Source organism: Myotis brandtii, unplaced genomic scaffold, assembly GCF_000412655.1.
Source record: "Myotis brandtii unplaced genomic scaffold, ASM41265v1 scaffold103, whole genome shotgun sequence".
In the NCBI taxonomy this organism is placed as follows: Eukaryota; Metazoa; Chordata; class Mammalia; order Chiroptera; family Vespertilionidae; genus Myotis; species Myotis brandtii.
The window spans coordinates 1,567,811-1,589,928 of NW_005353460.1; the positions used below are offsets into that span (position 1 = coordinate 1,567,811).

The 22,118-nt window shown below is 45.4% G+C and overlaps 1 protein-coding gene, 1 long non-coding RNA gene and 1 pseudogene across 9 annotated transcripts in view; 1 reads left to right on the forward strand and 2 right to left on the reverse strand.

The window, feature by feature from the left end:
- Positions 1-6,607: 6,607 nt before the first annotated feature.
- LOC106725379 lies at positions 6,608-8,464 on the reverse strand. 2 transcript variants are annotated; one of them, XR_001361266.1, is made up of 2 exons: positions 7,364-8,464; positions 6,608-6,736 (listed from the first exon to the last, which is right to left on the reverse strand). It is a non-coding gene; the product is annotated as an uncharacterized LOC106725379 (long non-coding RNA). The 2 variants fall into 2 exon arrangements; XR_001361267.1 differs by having other exon boundaries at positions 6,608-6,761.
- Positions 8,465-8,852: 388 nt separating this feature from the next.
- Positions 8,853-22,118, forward strand: part of ASH2L (ash2 (absent, small, or homeotic)-like (Drosophila)) — a 28,995-nt gene continuing 15,729 nt past the window's right edge. Inside the window, exons 1-7 of one of the 7 annotated variants that reach the window (XM_014536247.1) lie at positions 8,853-9,348; positions 10,110-10,176; positions 10,310-10,461; positions 14,179-14,267; positions 14,547-14,641; positions 18,158-18,253; positions 19,077-19,172. In XM_014536247.1, coding sequence (XP_014391733.1) covers positions 9,161-9,348; positions 10,110-10,176; positions 10,310-10,461; positions 14,179-14,267; positions 14,547-14,641; positions 18,158-18,253; positions 19,077-19,172 — 783 coding nt within the window. In that variant the 5' untranslated portion in view covers positions 8,853-9,160. Of the gene's footprint in view, positions 9,349-9,682; positions 9,764-10,109; positions 10,177-10,309; positions 10,462-14,178; positions 14,268-14,546; positions 14,642-18,157; positions 18,254-19,076; positions 19,173-22,118 lie in introns of those variants that run through there. The other 6 variants (XM_005856416.2, XM_005856417.2, XM_005856418.2 and 3 more) reach the window with 6 other exon arrangements.
- Positions 19,815-20,693, reverse strand: LOC102248854 (annotated as a pseudogene).

Here is a 22,118-nt window from a genome sequence, read left to right on the forward strand (position 1 = left end):
CAGGGTGACCAGGGGTATTGCAGGCAGAACCAGGGCGGAGAACACTTGCATTGCTCCTAGGTTTGGGTCAAGCTAATTAGAACCCCGCCTCCTCCCTCCAGCCAAACAGCCATGCATAGGGCCATACTACCCTCTGACCCTCAATTCACCAGGTGGCTTTGTTCACCACAGAACTCCACCTAGCATCTGAGTTTACCCTTTTAGGACTCTTCTCAACTCAAACTCCACCACTAGTTTGCATTTAAATCTTTTCCTAGTCACTCCACCCTATCATGGGAGAAGCAGGATTGCCTTCCAAAAGGACCATGGGGGCTCTGAACTGATAAAAACGCCTCTCTTAGCCTCTAGGGCAGGTTCAGATTTGTATCCGTATCATGGCTATGAATGTAGTCACTTAGGTAATCCCCCAACTCCTGGATAGTTGCAGCTTCTGAGCCCTTCAAGAACCACCAAGAAGCCCATCCACCGCTGGGTTTCCTTGCTCCCCAGCTGACAAGGGACATTTACAGTGTACTAGAAAGTTCTGACATCCTCCATAGCGGCATTGACACCCAAATACTCTGTAAGCCTGACGAACTTTGCCACTCTTACTCAATTCACTGATAAATTGTGCTAGTGGTGCTGGTCTGATTTGGGGGGAAAGTAGCATGACTTCATCTCTCCTTTCCTCTATAGATGGCATCTAACCCAGGTCAGCTCTTTTGCACTGCCCAGAGGCAAAAGAGGTTTGTGTGTGGGCACCTTGTGATGTGTGTGTGCCCTCTGGTCCACCACCTCTATCTAGTCAGCTCTAGTTTGGGGAGATCACAAACCACAGAGGAACAAGTTAGCGCTACAAGTTTTTGCTGTAATCAAGACACAGTTGGAAATGCCACTCGGTCTTTAGTCCTTCTGTTGATAGGATTTAGCATCTCCAGCCAGAACCTTCAGCTATTGCCTCCCCACTCCCTCCTGGAGACTCCGATACTTTCTTACTTCAGACTTGACAGCTTCCTTCATGTTCCTCCAGGGTTGAGCATGGCCATGACAAACAGGACATTATCAGCCCAAGGGGGAGCTGCAGGTCCTGACCTGTCAGTCAGCTGGCCTGCGTGGGTAGCACTCACATAGGTGCTACACGAAGTGCATGTGACCAGATAGGTATTTGGAAACCGAGTAGGGTGGGTAGCAGCAGGCCCTGGCTTTTGGGCCTACATTATGAAAACTTACCTATCTGAATGAGTAACTATATTAATGTTTACGGTTCAGTCAGAATCTTCCTTTTTGTCAAGGAAGGGAAAGGTCATGACATTGCCTCTTCCCGGGAGTCCATCTATCCCTCAATGAGGCAAGCTCACTCTCAGACTTTCCCTAATTCAAGTCTCTGATAATTGCTGTCTTCTTGACCTTTCCCAGATATTTGGGTTTCTTGTACTTACATGGCTTCATTTATGCTCTGAGTTCCATCACTGCGCCTCATCCCCTGCAGCTCCAACAGAACCACCGTCTACCACATCCTGGTCACGAACTGATACGACTAAAGAAGGGAAAATTTTAACCTCACTCCTTCCCTAAGGAACATAGATAATAAACTATTTCTCTTTCACCTGCCCTCTCTCTCCTTGAGGCAACGAAACACAGTGCAGCCCAGGTGACACATTAGAATCACTGGGAAGGTTTTTTTAAAGCTGTCAAAACCTAGATCCCTCCTTTACCGAGCCTGATGGCATTGGCCAAGGGGCATTGTCTCCCCTCCCCGACCCAGAAAAGCTCCCCAGGTGATTCTAATGTATAGCCAGGATAGGGCACTATGTGGCAAGGGAGGGGGAGGAGTGTAGCAAGAAGACTAAAGAGAGAAAAGGAAAGAGTGGAAATCAACCAATTACTATTTGGAATTATTCTGCTACATCAGCTATTAGCTAAGTGGGGTTAGTTATTGCCTGCTATACCCAAAACCCTGTTGAAAGGGCCTGCATTAGAGAAGCTAGTGGGGAGGTGAAAGAATAATACTCTATTCCCTGTTATTCAAAGCATGCTCCTTAGACTAGCATCCTAGGCACTATCTGGGAGCTGGTTAGAAATGCAAGTCTCAGGCCCCAGCCCAGACCCTGGGCATCTCCAAAGTAGTGCTCTGGCTGCTATCTCGATAAAGCACACTCTGGGAGGAGGAAGAAGGTCTGCAACTGAGTGTTTTTTGTTGTTGTTGTTGTTTTTAAAATATATTTTATTGATTTTTTACAGAGAGGAAGGGAGAGGGATAAAGAGTTAGAAACATTGATGGGAGAGAAACATCAATCAGCTGCCTCCTGTACACCTCCTACTGGGGATGTGCCCGAAACCAAGGTACATGCCCTTGACCAGAATCGAACCTGGGACCTTTCAGTCTGCAGGCCGACGCTCCATCCACTGAGCCAAACTGGTTAGGGCTGCAACTGAGTTTTTAAGTTCCAGAGTTTTCTGGAAAGCTTCATTCACCTTTGAGGGAACAGCAAATATTCACACAAGGAGTGTGGCTGTGGACAGAGAGACAAAATGAATACAGCTTTGGGTAAGTTTTTGGAGTGAGAAGTGATCGAGCAACAATTAAAACTCAGCTCACATATGTCTCTACTTTCCTTTTATTTTTTAATTCCTTTTTTAAAATATTTTTTTATTGATTTCAGAGAAGAAGGGACAGGGAGAGATAAAAACATCAATGATGAGAGAGAATCATTGATCAACCACCTCCTGCATGCAAGCCTGCAACCCAGGCATATGGCCTGACTAGGAATCGAACCAGGACCTCCTGGTCCAAAGGTTGATGCTCAACCACTGAGCCACGCTGGCCGGCCCTCTCTATTTTCCTTTTAAATGAAAAGAAAATCCTCAGTTCCTTAAAGGTCTGGAACATCTTTTTCTTGCTCAAAAGATGATAGAAGTAGATTAGTTCACTTCAACACCGGTCCTGGGGAAATTACTTTTTGTGGCTTAGTCCATGTATGTGTAAAGCTTTTGAAAATGTGTTCGCTTTTTTCCTGATTATAATCTAATTCATAGAAAAATATAAAACACTGCAGAAGTATATTATGGAAAGAATAGGTAGTCTCTGTAACTACCTCCATTCCCTCAGAGATAATCACTGATAAAAGTCCAGTGAGCAGAAGTCCAGACCTCTTTTTCTTCATGTATACTAACAAGTGCACAAAAGTTGGATCACAACACAATGCTGGAATTAGTGAGGGATGTGAGGGATGACTAAATGACTGAATAGCAGGCTGCATGGGGTGACCAGGCTGGCATGGGGAGCAGTGATGGGTGACCAGGCTGGGGGGGGGCAGTTGGGGGCAACCTGGCCGGCAAGCAGAGGCGGTTAGGGGTGATCAGGCTGGCGGGGGGGGGGGCAGTTAGGGTTGATCAGGCAGGCAGCAGATGAGCAGTTAGAAGCCAGCGGTCCTGAATTGTGAATGGGATGTCCGACTGCCAGTTTAGTCCCGATCCCCAGGATCGGGCCTAAACCGTCAGTTGGACACCCCCGAGGGGTCTTGGATTGGAGAGGGTGCAAGCTGGGCTGAGGGGAACCCCCCCTGTGCACAAATTTTGTGCACTGGGCCTCTAGTATTATGAATAAGCATCAGGATTTGTTATGAGTGAAATGATGACCTCATTCGTCCTCATACAAGTGAGCCAAATATGATTATGGCCATCTGGGTCCACAAAAAAATGTTCTGTTATAACTGAGGACTACTGAAGCATATACATTCACATAAAAACTGCGTGAAGCAAGGTTTCCTGAGGGGGTAACTTTGACATGGGTCTTGATGTAATGGATATGGGTACAAAGAGTGAGGCAGAATCCAGAGGGGGAAAAGTGGGGAAGCAGGCCCACACCTAGAGAGCTGAGGAGGAGGCGGGGTGTGCTGAGAATGGCGGATGCCAACAGGACTGGGAGATCATTTGCTGGGCACTCTTGACCACTGAGCTGAGTCTGAGTTCTCACTGAAAGGCAGTAAGGAGCTTCCTAAGGAAAGATGAGGTGAAGCAGAGGTGTTGAAAGACTGGCCAGGTGGACTGGAGTAGGAAAGCCTAAAACACGAAGATTCGGTTGTGGTAATCCTGGTGAGGAGATAAAACTACAAATAGTGAGAGGCGGTAGAACTGAGAAGGAACGAGGGAGCAGTTGAGATCTTGCTCCCTGGCATATGTCGTCAGTTTGGCTCAAATAAACTCTTCTTTAAAAAAAATTTTTTTTAAAGGAACAAAAGTGAGAATAGTAGTGAAAAGTGAGGAAGAAGACAAAGAACACTTTTTAAAAGACTTTATTTACTTCTCATTTGAGCAACACGTGTACACTGTTGAACACTTGGAAAATATAGAGAAAGAATAAGAAGCGGTCTTTATAAACCCACCACTCAAGTATAACAACTGTGAGCCTCTGAATGCTATATTTGAGGATGAGAGGAGAATGGGTTCTGTATTTTCACCACCGCCAGGCAAATAATTCAGCTTGCAGCTGTCAGCTGTATCCAGTCAGCTGTCTGGCAAGCTGAGTCCTCTGCTGGGGACAGAGAGCTTCTAAGAATGTTTCTCCTGACCGTCCATCCTAAACTTCCTGCCCAGTGCCCTGTTAGTGGTTTTAATTAACTTATCTTCAGAAGGTACCCCGTTGGGTGGATGGATACCTGGCTTTCCCATCCCAGAAAGGAGGTCTGGTTCTACCTTAGCCTGGCCCACTTTTGCCCACAAGTAAGTTGGCTATGGGAAAGAGGAAGGGAATTCTCCTAAAATCTTGAAACTCAAATATTCTCTTCTCTTACCTCAACCTCTCTCCATCCCAGTTCCTGCCTTCTCATTGGGACTTCTGGACGCTGAATTCTCCAGTTTTTCCTGTGCCTCTGCTCTCTCACATGCCATGGTTAATCATCTGAACTCTCTCTCACTGTCAGCTTTGGTTGCCTTTGATCCTGGCCCTTATTTTATCTGCCTGGCAAAACTGAAAACTAAGATGAATGTTCCCATTCATCCCTGCTATTATACTTATGCAGCTTAGTGCTGCTGGAAGGAAGCATGGAAGGTATAAATTGGAGCCACAATAGATGTGCCGTCTCAGAGTTCAGCCAGGCCTTCACTGCCGGCCACCAATGTTTTCCCTTGGTCTCCTGTTTCCCCTTAATAATTATAAATGTCATCCTTATTCCTTCCTCCTGCTTTCCTCCAGTCTCAGGAGATCAATAGATCCCCCCTCAAAAATGTATACACACACTTTGAATAATTATAAAAGTAGTGTTCATTAAAATACATTTCATTTTCAAAATTGAGCTATCAGCTGTTATAGTGTGTATACATTTGGGGGCAGGGGACACCCAGTTATAATATACTAGAGGCCCGGTGCACGGATTCATGCACCGGTGGGGTCCCTCAGCCTGGCCTATGGGGATCAGGCCGAAATCGGCAGTCCGACATCCCCCAAGGGATCCTGGATTGCGAGAGGGCACAGGACAGGCCGAGGGACCCCACTGGTGCACAATCGGGGCTGGGGAGGGATCGTGGGAGGGCTCCAGGGTGTGTCTGGCCCATCTCGCCCAGTCCTGATTGGCCAGACCCCAGCAGCAAGCTAAACTACCAGCCCAAGCGTCTACCCCCTGGTGGTCAGTGCGCATCATAGCGACTGGTCAAATGGTCAGACACTTAGCATATTAGGCTTTTATTATATAGGATAGGCAATAGACAGACTCAGTTAAGGTAAAGTGTCTTTCTCATAGATGCAAAAAGACAACAGACAAGCTCAGTTAAGGTAAAGATTGACCCTTGTCATGGAAGATACTGGCCAAGGACATGACTACCCTCCATGACTCACTATTAGTTAGGAAGTTTTAATTTAGACCATCCTATGTGGTTACTTTAGGTCTCTGAGTTTGTAAGCCCTGACATGCAGGCCTCCCCTGAGCTTGTCAGGTTTAATATGTGGCTCCCCCCTCCCCTTTTTAAAATTTTTTAAAAATTGATTTTAGAGCGAGAGGAAAAGAGAGATAGAAACACCTACTAATGGGGATGGAGCTAGAAACCTGGGCATGTGCTGGGAATCGACCTGGGACCTCCTGGTACATGGGTTGACGCTCAACCACTGAGCCACACAGGCTGGGCTATGTGGCCCCGTTTTGGTCCACACGGCTCAAGTACTTTCTGGAATACCTCTCCATTTGGATTTGGCAGATGTTTTCTTTTGATTAGACTGGGGGAATGAATTTACGGGGGAAATTCCACAGAGATGAAGTGACTTTCTCATTGCATCATATGAGGGGGTAAATGATATCAAAAGGACTTATTACTTATTACTGATGGTGTTAACCTCGACCACTTGGTTAAGGTGGTGTCTGCATTTCTCTCCTGTAAAAATTACTATTTTCCTTTTCCACATGTCGTTGTTGAGAAGCCTATCACTAAATCCAGCACACACGCTCAAGGGGAGGGAGGAGTCAAGCTTCACCTCCTGGAGGAAGGTGTATCAAAGATTTTGTGGCCACATTAAAACTACAACAAATATCTGGGGGGATATACTTTGAATCTGTGTAAGTATCCTGTTCTTTTCTAACGTTTCACTTGCTACTTTTAGCATTTAGCACCAACAATTTATTTTATTACTTTATTTTAGACAGAGAGAGAGAGAGAGAGGAACATTAATCTGTTGTTCCATCTGTCGTGGGTGGCAGGAACGGCACAGGTGCTAGACTAGTGGGGTCATACTGGACCTGGGGTCAGCAACCTCTGTACTTGCGTCTTGCTAGGAAAGAATTCATAGACTCAAACTATAAGAGAACATTTATTTGGAAAATCACAGAGGTAGAAGAAATGGGCTTAGGAAATAAATTATAGAGGTAAAGGGAGGCGCTTGGAGCTTGGGAGTGAGAAAGCTAATGGTTATGTGCCTGGGGGGATGGGAAGGAGGAGAGGGGAGGGAAAGGTGCTGCTGGAGTGCTCTGGGGAGGGAGAGTGTCCTGGGTCCCCCATCCTAAGGGTTTTAGGGTGGAGATTTTAGGGGAGGGCCCAGGGGAAGGTCTCAATAGAATATTCAGTAGCTTTCCAGGTGGGTCCTTTCATGGTCTAGGTCTCCACTGATTGATTGGTTGGCTCTGCTAGGTTTGATCAAACAATTGAATCAATACCCCTCCCCTAAGAACTGACTTTGCAGGCCATTTCACGATGGACAATCCCTTTTGCTGAGAGCCACTTTACTTGCCGAGACCACATTCCATTATCTCTCCCCACTGGATCTGCACAGAGAATTCTCCACCCAGAAAAAGCCCGCCAAAAGTCCTTTAAAAACCACTGACTCCCATCACTGGGTGCTGGAGCCATCTGGGGCTCAGCCACCTGGTGCGGATGAGCAAATAAATTCGTAATCCCTCACCATTCTGGCCTCCTGCATTCCTCCTTCGGTGACCTATCAGGCTCCAGTGGGCCATTATCCAATGCGGTTGGTCCTGAGGTCAACAGTGGCATTGCTTGTCTGGTTTTGCTGCTTTCCTGGGCCTGGATCTGAAATACAACCGAGGCCTCTATCTCTAGAGAAGGTCAGGGGGTCCAAACCGCATGACCAGCGATATGCTAGGGGAGGGGAGGTCACCCTGGGGGCAAGGTCCCACCCTACATTTGTCCTTTGGCACCCAGGGCTTTTCAGCCTGGTGACCTTCTGTACCTGGCACATCGTCCTTGCTCTGGTCACGTCCGTCTAACTGCCTACGACACACCTATCTATGCACTCATTAGCTGATTCTTGTATGTGCCCTGACCTGCAACTTTGTCTGGTCAGGACGAAGCTCTAACTAACTGAGCTACCTGGCCAGGGCCCAACATTTAAAAAAAAAAAATCTACAACTGATAGGTAATTCAGTTAGGTCCTCCTTCAGTTTTGTCAAAAACCCACTGAGAAATCAAATATCTACAAATTTTCATTTGTGTGCCTGGCGTCCCAGACGTCTGTACACCCTGGGACAATACATCACAGTAAGATTGGATGCAGGATTGGAGAGAAGTAGGCCTTTTATTTGTAAAGTGGGACAAAGGCTTATCCTTGGGCAATTTTTTTAGGAATTAGGTTGTAAACACTGATTTCCTGAAAACTGTCCTGGTCTGACTACTTATAGGGTTTGTATTGTTCTGTTTGCAGACCTTGGCTCTGAATGATTCCACTCCAATGACTCCACCTACCAACGCTGTAGCTGATTCCTCACGTTCTTACCTTTAGACTATACCGGTCCCTTTCTCTAAGGACCAAGATTCTCCAAACTCTTCAGCCTCCCAGCACCTGGCTCCCTAACTTCCCAGCTTCATTTTCCTCCCCTTACACTAGTGCGCGGCTTGCAGCTTCTAGAACACACAGCGCGTCTTGCCTCTCCCGCCTGGATGCTCCCTCCACACCCCCTCCCTGGCCCTCACCTCCTAGCTGAGGCTTTCGGTTCAGACTGTCTAGGGCAGTGGTTCTCAACCTTCTGGCCCTTTAAATACAGTTCCTCACGTTGTGACCCAACCATAAAATTATTTTCGTTGCTACTTCATAACTGTCATTTTGCTACTGTTATGAATCGTAATGTAAATATCTGATATGCAGGATGGTCTTAGGCGACCCCTGTGAAAGGGTCGTTCGACCGCCAAAGGGGTCGCGACCCACAGGTTGAGAACCGCTGGTCTAGGGCTATGCCCCCCGTGTCTAGAGGCCGCTCGGACACGTGCGCAAAGTGGCAGATTGTTAGGGCAGTAAACAAACTCCTTCCAGGACGGAGCAGCCAGTGCTCGTCTTCTGGAAGACATTTCCCACATTTAAAGGTGAGAAACGTTTGCAACGCACACCACAGCGTCCCAGTCTGCAGGCACCAGTGCTCTCAAGGCATCTCACCTGCGCGGTTATTTCTCGTTTTAGCCACGAATATGCGCAGCATGCGCCCCCGGAATGGAGTAAGTGCTGGAGGAACCCCACTCATCAGTCAGCCTCCTTAGCCTTCACCTAACTTTGCGGGTGGCTCTCCCAGCCCCGAGGCCCCGCCCACTTCTGTCGGTCCCGGGACCTTAAAGTGGGCCGGGAGCGCGCCTGACTCAGGCAGCCAGGGGACCCACCGAGGGCCTTTACTATTTGAAGATTACAGGGGCCGTCAGCAGCTCGCGCGAGACGGAGCGCGTATTCTCGCGAGAAGTCTAGGAGGCGGCCGTGATGGCGGCGGCGGGAACTGGACCCGGACCCGGAGTGGGTGCAGGACCTGGCCCAGCAGCGGCCGCAAATGCAACAGCGACGGAGGAAGGGGAGACGAAGCCGGCGGTAGCGGTCGCAGCCGCTCCAGCCGGAGAGGGGACCTCTGCTGCTCCAGCAGCGGAGCCCGGCTCCGGAGAGGCCGAAAGCGGGTAAGACGTCGAGCAGTCATCGGAGGACGCGGGGAGGGAGGCCCGCCCCCCCTGGAATCCCGCGGCTCCCGGGAGTCCTCCCGCCCGCCCCTTCCGAACCTGGGCCCTGCCGCCAACGGCTCGCCCTGCCCCCTTCGGCACCGTAGTCCCACCCGCCGCTTGGCCCGTCCCCTCTGAATTGGATCTCGGGCTACGCCCCTTCCCGCACCTTTTAAGGTCTGTGAGAGCCTACTCCGGTCTCTGGTCCTTGCACCCACCCCGGCCCGGGGCTGGTAACGCCGTCTTCTAGCAGGAACCCCTCAACTACCCCAGAGAAGAAGCCACTTTGACTTGCCAGGCTGGGCGAAGTGGCGGCCCCGCTGAAACGGAGTGGGGGCGCTGCACGTCTGCGAACCTCCCCGGGACCAGTGGACTGGTTAGTGGGGCTGATCCCACCCCATGTGTCCGGACTGGTCTGTGGGGCTAATTCCACCCCATGTGGACTGGTCTGTGGGGCTGAGCTGATTCCACCCCATGTGGACTGGTCTGTGGGGCTGGTTCCACCCCATGTGGACTGGTCTGTGGGGCTGATTATTAGGCTTCCCTGTGCCCACGGGCCTGCGTCTGTCGGAGCCACATTCTCCTAACCCAGGGCATCCAGCCTGAGAACGGGCTTAGAGAAAAAGCGGAGGGTGCATTTGATCATTACCTCTGGGATACTAGGCGTTTTGAGGTTTGTTTCTCTTGAAAAGTTTTACCTGAGTGCTTTCTTTGTCTTACAGGGATGCGAACTCTGTTGATGTAAGCGGTGGTTTGGAGACAGAATCCTCTAATGGAAAAGATACACTAGTAAGTATTTATGAATGTTTGCATGGCAAAATAAGGTGGTTTTTTTGTTTTTGTGTGTTGTTTTTTGTTTTAGTTTTTAAGTGAGTCAAAAATACAATAGGTCAACTAACTTGATTCCCTAATTGCGCTCCGGACACAGGAAGGTGCTGGGGATACTTCTGAGGCGATGGATACTCAAGCGGGCTCCGTGGATGAAGAGAATGGCCGGCAGCTGGGAGAGGTAGAGCTGCAGTGTGGGATATGTACCAAGTGGTTCACAGCAGACACCTTTGGCATAGATACCTCGTGAGTATTTTTGTAGTTTTGTAAGAATCGCTTTGTGAAACAGATCTCAACATGTCCAACCGTTTAGTAGGTTGTAGGCAAATATAAATGTATATAGCTTTTTCCAGTGTCTTCTAACCATTGTGCAGTGAGTGGTAGGATTTGAATCAGGAGTTGTTTTAATACCCTGAGCAATGTTTTCTACCTACTGAGCACAGCCCTAAAGAGGTACAGTGATATATATATTTTCTCTGATTTTGAGTTTGTAATCATTTTGAGACAAAACCATGCAATTACAAAGTATTATATAAACAGAATTGAAACAGTATCCTTTAAATCTTGTATTGGGTGTTGTGGATTTGGGGGAAAGGGTTGCTATACATGGTGGACAAAGCATGATGTCCGAAATTGGAGATGACCCTTCATGCCTCAGCCATCCTCATTAAGCTTTTGCTTCTAACTCACTCCCTTTAGATATCCTGAGTTCTCCCATCAGCAAAACCTATTTTTAATTTTTCGCCTTTTTTAGGGAATTAAAATCATTTTATGGTGGATTGAGATTGAGAGGCTTCTTTCCTTATCAACATCTAGCAAGTGACAATTACTGACTCACTGTCTATGGTAATGATTGTTTTGCTGGCTCTCTGTTCCATATGGTCCCTATAATACAAGTAAATTTAGACAAGTTTATCTCAAATTAAGGCTGCATTAATAAATTAATTTCTTTGGGTGGGATTGTGAAGAAATACCCTCATTTGTAATTTGTTGAACGCTTGCTAGTTAAAAAGCTACAGTGGGTTTTAGAAATGCTAATGTTCCAGTTAACATGTGACTGGTGACTGGATAGATCAAATGTTTACAAAAGAAAGGAAAGTATTGAAGGATCAGGAAGAAAGAATTGGTAGAAAGAGCATTAGGGAAAATAAATTAGCTAAGCAAATCCTCACTTAGGAAAGACCTAAAATCTGGCCACTTTGGCCAAAGAGGGTTGGTTTTAGATAGACAGGACCTAGGAAAGGAAATTTATCTGGAGAGAGAACTTGGAGCAATCCAGGGAAGAATCAAACCACAGTTCACAGTTTAGGTAGAGACCAGTTTGTACCTGAATTTGAGAAGTTACACCTAAAGCCCAACGAAGTGGGACAGCTTATGTTCTACAGCTGGAAAAGGCTGCTCTACATACCGGGTTGTGTTTGAATTAAATAACTATATACCTACCTACCTCTGGTATGAGGCTTTGCTTTCTGTAATTGAGTTTATTACAACAGCTGTTTAATAGAAGGTATTCTGGAGAGGAATAAAGATGAGGGTATTTAGTCTTAACCTTCATAAGAATATTTCTCAGTTTCTTGAGTGGCAGCAATGAACACACACTTGGGAACCTTCTTTTTGAGGCTACCTTAAGCTAGTTTCAGCAGAGTCCAAGATAAACTTGCCTTTATTTTCATTTCTTCTCTTCCAACTTAAACCTATCTTTTCTTTTTCTGTTCCTTTTTTTGAAAGAATGTGTTTTTTATTGTTTTTTAGAGAGAGAGGAAGGGAGAGGGAGAGAGACATTGATGTAAGAGCAAGATATCAGTGGCCTCCTGCAAGCCCCCTGCCAGGATTGAGGCCGAAACCTGGGCATGTGCCCTGACCGGGAATTGAACTGGTAACCTTTCAGTGCCCAGGACGATGCTCCAACCAACTGAGCCACACCGGCCAGGGCAATCTTCCCTATCTCTTAAATCTGAAGTTACTACTTGGATCTTTTAAACTCTTATAGACTAATTACCATTTGTAGGATTCATTTAGTAATGAGGCAAGTAATGTTTTGTGACTTCTGTGTTTTCTTCTTGAATAATTATTTACCTTTTTTTAAAAAATATATTTCTTTATTGATTTCAGAGAGGAAGGGAGAGAGAGAGAGAGATAGAAACATCAATGATGAGAGAGAATCATTGATCAGCTGCCTCCTGCACGCCCCCCACTGGGGATCGAGCCCACAACCCGGGCATGTGCCCTTGGCTGGAATCGAACCTGGGACCCTCAGTCCACAGGCAGACGCTCTATCCACTTAGCCAAACTGGCTAAGGCCTTTTTTTCTTTTTTAATCCTCACCTGAGGATACTTTTTGTCATTGATCTTTAGAGAGAGTAGAAAGGAGTGGGGGTGGGAGAAAGAGAGAGAGAGAGATATTAACTGGTTGCTCCTGCTTGAGACCAAGCCCCGGCTGGGGCCAGTGATCAAACCTGCAACCGAAGTACGTGCCCTTGACCAGGAATTGAACCCGAGACCCTTCAGTCCTCGGATCAACACTCTAACCACTGAGCAACCGCCAGGCATTATTTACATTTTTAATTAATCTTTTTAAAAAATTTTAGTATGTTTTTATTATTGACTTTAGAGAAAGAGAGAAACATTGATGTGAGAGGGTGGCATCAATTATGAGATGGAAACCTGGGTATGTGCCCTGACCAGGAATCGAACCAGTGACCTTCTGGTACATGGGAGAATGCTCAACCAACTGAGCCACACCAAACAGGGCTTTAATTAATCTTTTTATACATTCTGTCCACCCTTTCCAACAATGTTATTCGCATTTTTAAAGAGATATTTAGAGGTCTTTAAATACTAATACTTAAGTATAAAGATATTTGAAGAGACTACTTTGTCTTCTTCCACAGTTCACTTGGCATACTCTTTTCAGGTACTCAGAAACTGTAATTAACCCAGACAAAGTACCAATGAGAACCTTCCAAACGCTGAATTATCCACTATGGTGGATAATGTCTGATTAAATATTTGTGACAGAAAAATCTAGGTATTTGTAAAAAACACAAATTCTATTTTGATTTTGGGGGACCTTTTTAACTTTTAAGACTATATTAATACTAGTGGCCCAGTGCATGAATTCGTGCACATTGAAAGGAATTTAATTAGAAGAAATATTTTAATATCACTGTTCACCCTTTCTCTATAATAGAAGTGTCAACCAAATTCACAATTGACAATGACAAAGAGAAACACACGCGTGATATTGGCGCCAGTGAGAGCTGTATATGTGCGCATGCGCAAGTCAACTTAGCCTTTTATAGATATAGAATAAACTTGCTTAATTAGACCTGCTTTCTGATTTGCTAAACTTTTTCTAGCCCAGTGAAGCACCCCAACTTCTCTTTCAGGTAATTGTCAGCAACACAGGAGTAAATATCAACACGAAGCAGATTATTATTGTAGATCACGCAGGGAGAACAAAGGGTAAAATATTTAACTGCAGCAGTGTTTGACTATATTCTGCGCAGTGACAAAACCTGAAACCATTTTGACGGTCCACCATTTCTTCTTTTCAATTGGGTCAAGGTTCTAAACTTTCTAAATCTCCATTTTCCGGCTAATGAAAAGAAAATAGGATTCCACCGAGTCTCCCATCTACCTACTCCAGGACTTCTGTGAGGATCAAATGAGATGAGGCACGGGAAAATGCTTCACAGACATTTGGTTAAAGTGTGAAATGTGTCCGCCTGGCTATAAAGCAAGTCAGGTTTCTGGGCTGAAGAAACTGCAAGGAGACTCATCGCTAGGGAGAGGAAGCCGGCGTTGCTATATGACGTCATTACCTGGACAGTTGGACACTTAGCATATTAGTCTTATATATATATAGATATTCACATGACTGTATAACTTTCACTGTTGTTTTTTCATAAAGAAATGTGTGGTCAGAAGTTCACTAAGTTGTACAATTTGGCTGTTCTACAGATCCTGTCTACCTTTCATGACCAACTACAGTTTTCACTGCAATGTGTGCCATCATAGTGGGAATACCTATTTCCTCCGGAAGCAAGCAAGTAAGAACAAAGTGCTCTGGAGTACTGCAAACGAATTATCCTCTAGTTAGCTGGGAAAGAAAAAGCATTTGGGCTTAGCAGAATCAGAAAACCTTTGCCTGGTAGCGGCGAAAGTTGCATTGAAGTTTAGCTCTGAATAATTGCTATTGTCTGTTTTAGATCAAATGATGACTCTACTTGATAATTGGTTATTTTGTTAATTTGTAGACCACATCGTTAAATATTCTTTTGGTAATAAAATCTAGTGTCATAGATAACTTTTTCTTTTTGTTTTGATAGACTTGAAGGAAATGTGCCTTAGTGCGTTGGCCAACCTAACATGGCAGTCCCGAACACAAGATGAACATCCAAAAACCATGTTCTCCAAAGATAAGGTAAAGATGCAATTAGTGTAATTGCAATTATGCCAAAAAATAACTTTTTAAAAAAATATATTTTTATTGATTTCAGAGAGGAAGGGAGAGATAGAAACACCAATGATGAGATACAGTCATTGATTGGCTGCCTCCTGCAGGCCCCCTACTGGGGACCCGGCCCACAACCCAGGCATGTGCCCTGACTGGAATCAAACAGTGACTTCCTGGTTTGTAGGTAGACACTCAACCACTGAGCCACTAAGTAAATTTTTAAATGATAGAGTTTATTTTGTAACCTAGTTTACGTTCATATCGACCCACTTTTATTTAAAACAAACACGGTTCATCTAACAAAGCTTACTCTCTGATCTCTTCTTTTTACATTCTGACATTTTCTACACTAGAATATAGAATAGTTCTGACCTGTAACCTACTAGTAGTTTGCAACCTACAGTTTGAAACACATTAATATAGGATGTGTAGTGAGATCAGCATAATCAGGATCATACTTGGGCAAGGGCCTTAATCCTGTAAACTACAGTAGTCAGCAAAGAGTCCCCTCGCACCTCCTTTCTTTCCTGTGTTAAAAATATTTTAAATTGCCGAAACCGGTTTGGCTCAGTGGATAGAGCGTCGGCCTGCGGACTGAAAGGTCCCAGGTTCGATTCCGGTCAAGGGCATGTACCTGGGTTGCGGGCACATCTCCAGTGGGAGATGTGCAGGAGGCAGCTGGTCGATGTTTCTCTCTCATCGATGTTTCTAACTCTCTATCTCTCCCCTTCCTCTCTGTAAAAAATCAATAAAATATATTTTTAAAAAAATTTTAAATAGAGGTGTGCTGTGGTAGACTTGTTTTTTCTCTTAGTTTATTTTTTCCCAAATTATTATTTACCAAATTTTCAAAATACAGAAAAGTTCAGATAGTACAATGAGCATCTGTTTATTCTTCACCTAGTATTGCCAGTTAATATTTTGCTACATTTGCTTTATCTCCCCATATCCATATTACCCTCTATACTGTATGAGACTAAATTATAGACATACTTTACCCAATATTATCTCACCCACAATATGGTAATCATTCTATAAAAGTTTAACACTAATGCAATACAACTGGTTAATAATTACAACTTATATTCTTTTCGTTTATGCTTTTTATTTTTTTTTAATTCTAAAAAAATTATTTTTTTATCCTCACCCAAGGATATATTTATTGATTTGAGAGAGAAAAAGAAAGAGAAACATGGATGTGAGAGAGAAACATTGAGAGTCAGTTGCCTCTCATATGCACCCTGACCAGGAATTGAACCCACAACCTTTTGGTGTATGGGGCATTCTAACCAACTGAGCCACCTGGCCAGGGCTACAACTTGTATTCTTTTATATACAGTATGCAGAGGTGGACAAAAGTAGGTGCCTACCCAGCTAGATAGCTCTGCTCTGCTTTGCACCAGGATGGTTGGCTCCCTCCTCTACCCTGGTGAGGCATCTTTGGTGTTTCAGCTCAGCCTGGGAGACAGTTTTCAGTGGAAAGGGGAAGTGTGCTCTGGGAGCCCAAAGGGAGCTAGCTTATATGGACAGAAGTCCCCACCCTGGTCCCTGATTGGTCTGTCCTCTTGTAAATGAGGGCTCCAAATCCTTGCAATTTGATTGGTTCAAAAGGCACTACCCTGATTGGTCAGAATACAGCTGCTGTGGTTGGTCGGAGCTGCACTGTTCTGATTGGATGGGGAAAGCCTCAGTCCTATTGGTTTAAATGGGATTACAGAAAACCTTTATAAGGGCTGGCTCAGCAGAAACAGTTTCTGCAGGCTGTTCAGTGCAGGCCTCTTCCTGAAGTGCAGTTTGTGTGAGAAGATCCTGTGTAGAAATGACTGCAAGACTTTTTTTTTTTTTTTAAGCCCAGTTAGCCAGGAGGAGCCCTTCACATTTCTTAGTAGGTATCTTCTTCCTCTGGGTTCACAGCATTTATCTGATTATTTCTTCATGATTAGGCACTGACTAATTTTTGGCTGGAATATTATGTAGGTAATGTGTGTTTTTCTATGAATCACATCAAGAAGCATATCAAGATACTGATTTGTTTTATTATTGGTGATCCTAAATTTGACTAGTTGGGTAAAAAGGAGGTATCTACCAGATTTCTTCATTTCTTCTTTCAAAAAGAAACCTTTTTCTTTGTAATTAGTAACCTGTGGCGTGATATATGGAGATTGTGTGAATGTCTTGTTCTTCTAACCCTTTGAAGTGGTGGTTTTAGCAACCATTGATTATCCAGGCCTGCATCAGTTACCAGAATACATTTATTGGTTGCAATTCTTCTATAAAGAGTTTTCCTTTCTCCATCATTTTTTTTTCCTTTAAGTATCACTGTGGATTTGTAGATTTTTATAGTTCAGTTTGGAATTCAGATTTCTGTATTTCTGATGCTCAGCTTTGATTAGTATAGTCCCATCCAGACTGACCCCTGAAACTCTGTATGTCCCTATAGTTTTTGAACGGTAAAATATTCCAGGCTTCCCTTGTAGTTTCCCTGATTCAATCCCGGTTCCTTTTAGTAAAAATACGGTTTTCATTAAAGTAAGTCTAATGGAAGATGTTAGTGGTGGACTCTAACTCTGGTGGACTGTGGAAGAATGGTCTAGAAAGGTGAAAGTTGATGCCAGACAATCAGGCTCAGACATTGTTTTAGTCTTGCGGGGTAGAACTGGCGAGGACCACAGTCAAGGCAGTGGGGATGGAAAGGAGGCCTGATTGGTGAGAAATTTCTGAAAATTTAAATTCTTTTTCCCCCCCAATATGTTTTTGTTGATTTCAGAGAGGAAGAGAGAGGGAGAGATAAAAACATCAGTGATGAAAGAGAATCATTGATCGGCTGCCTCCTGTATGCCCCCTACTGGGTATCGAGCCCACAACCCAAGCATGTGCCCTTGACCGGAATCGAACCCAGGACCCTCCAGTCTGCAGGCCAACACTTCATCCACTGAGCCAAACCAGCTAGGGCTAAAATTCATTTGGTGACTGACTAGATGTGAAGGTTATGCAAGAAGAATCAAGGATGATTCCATGGTGTCTTGCTTGTGATTTTGGGTGATAGGTGATTCGAGTATTAACAACAAGAAAGAAAATCTGCAGAGCAGATTTATGAGGTAAGATACAGAGTTCCGTTTTATTCACAAGAATGTTGAGGTGCCTGTGGGATGTCCGGATGGAGATGTCTCAAGCAGGTAGAAACAGGAGCTTGGGAGAGAGACTTAGTAACTTTGGAGTCATCTTTCAGATGGCAACCAAGATTATAATCCAGTTGGATTATAAGGTCTGTGTCGCTAAGATTTGTATATACTTGTTTGAAATTTCCTACAATCTATATGTTCTTTGCATGTAATTATATATTTGTTTAATCATTAAGACTAAATGTGTATTTTTCTCTTAATTTTGATGAGGTCTGAAATGTTGCAGTTTTCTTTCCTTTATTGTGAGCATAACTTTGAAACCAACTATAAATGTCTTACTATATTTTGTTTTAAAAATTAGGATATCATACCATTTATTGATAAATACTGGGAGTGCATGACAACCAGACAAAGACCTGGGAAAATGACTTGGCCAAATAACATTGTTAAAACCATGGTAAGTAGATGAAAATTGGACGCAACATTTAGGCAGTGTTCTTTGTACAAATTAAATTCTCTTTAGTTTCAGTGAAATAATGTTATGACTAAGAAAATGAGAACAACTTAGTATTAAATCTTGGAGAGTGCAGTATAACTAATTGTCAATTTTAATAGTTTTTACACAAAATCAGTAAGTTACATAATCTGTCTTACTGTGCCTGCATCACTTGTTTTTTTTGTCCATTGCACTTTGGCAAGTATAATTTTATATTGAAATAGGAGACAATTTTTTCTTTGATTTAAGAAAACAAATAACACTGTTCTAAACATCATTGTCCTTAGAATTAAAGAGCACTTTGGGAGGAATCAAGAGCAAGCTGTTAACAGTGCTTATCTCTCTTAGGTGGAGGGAGAGGTAGGGATTTTGAAGCACTTCGGCTCTCTTTTTTTTTTTTTATCCTCACTCAAGGACATTTCCATTGATTTTATAGAGAGAGGAAGGGGGAGAGAGAGAGAAACATCAATTCATTGCCTCCCAGCCAGGGATGGAACCAGCTGCCTAGCTATGTGTCCTGACCGGGAATTGAACCTGCAACCTTTTTGGTGTATGGGACAATGCTTCAACCAGCTGAGCCACCTGGCCAGGGCTGGCTCTCATTTTTCTAGGTTTCACTGTTTGAATATTTTGATGAACAGATATTAATTTTTTAATCAGAGAGGAAAAAACAATACTGTCTCTTTTGGAGATTATACCTAAGAATTAGAGTTGGTGGTTGAACATTCAGTACTTCTTTTAAGTATAAAATTTCAAGTAATAATAAAATTTTGTTTCCTTTTAGAGTAAAGAAAGAGATGTATTCTTGGTAAAAGAACACCCTGATCCTGGAAGTAAGGACCCAGAAGAAGATTACCCCAAATTTGGGCTTTTGGATCAGGTACATTAATATGCTTTATATTCCCCTTTTGATTTTGGGCCACTTGGAGATAGGGAATCCGCCACATGTAACACACTGCCATTTACATGCCCATAACATGGTGGGCTCCAGATAAATCATTATTGGCACATTTGGAAAGACAGAACACTAACCTTAAACCAGGAGACTAGTGTTTTAGTTCTGGCTGTTCCCCAGAATGTTACAACTTTACACATATTATTCTTACATTTTTTAACTTTAGTTTCCTCATTTGTAACGCAAATATGCCATTCCAAGTTATTTTTAATTTTCTATCTCAAGTTTTGCTCTTAAAAACATTCATTATTGTGAAGAAAATTTTCTTATGAAGAATTTCTGTTGTATCTAACATAACATGAGGAAAAAGAAAATTTCCACTCTGTTCACATTTGGCATCTCAGGAAGTCAGATTTTCTTAAAATGTTTGATTTGCCAGCCTTGAAAATTCAAGGTTTCACATGGAAATTCAGGTTTCAGTTTTTTCTTGTAAAGTGAAAAGGTGTGACTACGCTGGGCCTGAATTCCTCTGGGACTGAGGAAATGGGACTTGGCACTCCAATTTGCCGTTGTCCCACCATCACTCCTACCCCCTGATTACCATTCATCATCTTTTTTTTTAGAATTTTCATTACTTTTATGTACAGAAAACTGAACAGTGCATACTTAGCCCAACTTGGTGGCCAGTTCTTGAGTCTTGGTCTTTTCCAGCTTGGCAGTGTGAGCCACCAACTTTGGATCCAGGACGTTGTCTCCCCAGTGAGGGCGGATCTCATTTTGTTGTAATTGGTCCCGATAGCTTCCACCAGCTTAGCCAGAACTCCTTTGTCTTCCAAGTTAACCTGTGTGAAGGCGACGGTGGTGCAGGTCTTCCTGTGGACTGAGCACCCAGCCTGCCCTTCCCCTTGATGATGCAGTAGGGAACCCCCATCTTACGGCATGGGGCACCAGGAAGACAGGCAGCTCAATAGGATCCACATTGTGTGCAGTCACTACCAGCTGGGCCTTCTTGTTCTCCATCTGGGTGGTGACAGTGTTAACCCCTGCTCCAAGAACAGGTGGCCTCTTGGTGGGGACATCCCTTGCTGGCTGCTGTTTTCTCAGCCCTGGCCAGCAATCTCTGCTGCTTCTCTTGCTTTACCTCTGGTCTGTACTCCTGGTCCAGCTTAAGCAGTTGAATAGTAGTTTGGCAGTCCAAGACCTGGGTGAACTGGTTAATGGCAGGAGGCACTTTCAGACGCTTACAGAGAAGCCCTTTGCTGCTGTAGCCGAATGTAGCAGGGCCACTCGACAAAGTGGGTGAACTCTCTTTGGGGCTGGATGTCTCGTCCAGTGCTAAAATTCTTGGGCCTTTTCTTGAACAGGGGATTTACCATCTTCTTGGTCTCCTGTGTCTCCATGACAGCAGGATTGGCGCCATCTTCTTCCCCTTACCTTTCTTTCCTTTCAGCATCTTGGGCAGTGGGAGGAGAAAGAAAAAAAAAGAATTGTCTCATCATCATTCTTAAACCACTTTGATTGTTATACTTGACCTGTCTTACTTGCTGATCCTTGAAGCATCCAAGTTTGGAACTACTGCAAATTTCAGAATCTAGGATTGTCAGTTTCACTTCCCATTCTATTAGAATGTCTCCTGTGTTTTTGAGCATTGCCATATTGGTTTGGTTAAATAGCTTCTACACTAATAAAAGAGAAACATGGTAATTAGCGTACGACCGCTACCCTTCCCATTGGCTAATCAGCATATCCTTATGCAAATTAACTGTCAGCCAAGATGGCGGCCGGGCAGCCAGGCAGCTTGAAGCGGAACATGAGGCTTGCTTGCTCCAGTGACGGAGGAAGCCAAGGTTCCCCGCCTGCTGCCGCCTGGCTCTGAGCTCCTGAAGCAACAGCTCCAAAAGACACAATGTTTCAATTATATAAGCTAAAAGATGGCGGTTAATTTGCATATACCAGTTGCGAGGGAAGACTGAGGACAACATGGAGGCCAAGCGGTACAGAAGGGAGCTAAGTAGAGGCCTCGAGGACAGAAACGGAGCCAAGGCTGCAGAGGTGGGAGGTGGGAGGGCAAGCCCAGCCACAGCGGCTGAGAGGAGGGGCAGCGGCTCAGAGGGGAATGAGCAGCGCCAGGGAGTGGGAGGGGAAACCCACCTAAGTGCCTGGGAGCGGGAGGGAAACCCAGCCAGGCGCCTGGGAGCGGGAGGGAAACCCAGCCAGGCGCCTGGGAGCGGGAGGGAAACCCAGCCAGGCGCCTGGGAGCGGGAGGGAAACCCAGCCAGGCGCCTGGGAGCGGGAGGGAAACCCAGCCAGGCGCCTGGGAGCGGGAGGGAAACCCAGCCAGGCGCCTGGGAGCGGGAGGGAAACCCAGCCAGGCGCCTGGGAGCGGGAGGGAAACCCAGCCAGGCGCCTGGGAGCGGGAGGGAAACCCAGCCAGGCGCCTGGGAGCGGGAGGGAAACCCAGCCAGGCGCCTGGGAGCGGGAGGGAAACCCAGCCAGGCGCCTGGGAGCGGGAGGGAAACCCAGCCAGGCGCCTGGGAGCGGGAGGGAAACCCAGCCAGGCGCCTGGGAGCGGGAGGGAAACCCAGCCAGGCGCCTGGGAGCGGGAGGGAAACCCAGCCAGGCGCCTGGGAGCGGGAGGGAAACCCAGCCAGGCGCCTGGGAGCGGGAGGGAAACCCAGCCAGGCGCCTGGGAGCGGGAGGGAAACCCAGCCAGGCGCCTGGGAGCGGGAGGGAAAACCCGCCAAAGGGCCTGGGAGCTGAGGGAAAACCCACCTAAGCGCCTGGGAGCGGGAGGGAAAACCCACCTAAGCGCCTGGGAGCTGAGGGAAAACCCACCTAAGCGCTTGGGAGCGGGAGGGGAAACCCGCCAAAGGGCCTGGGAGCTGAGGGGAAACCCGCCAAAGGGCCTGGGAGCGGGAGGGGAAACCCAGC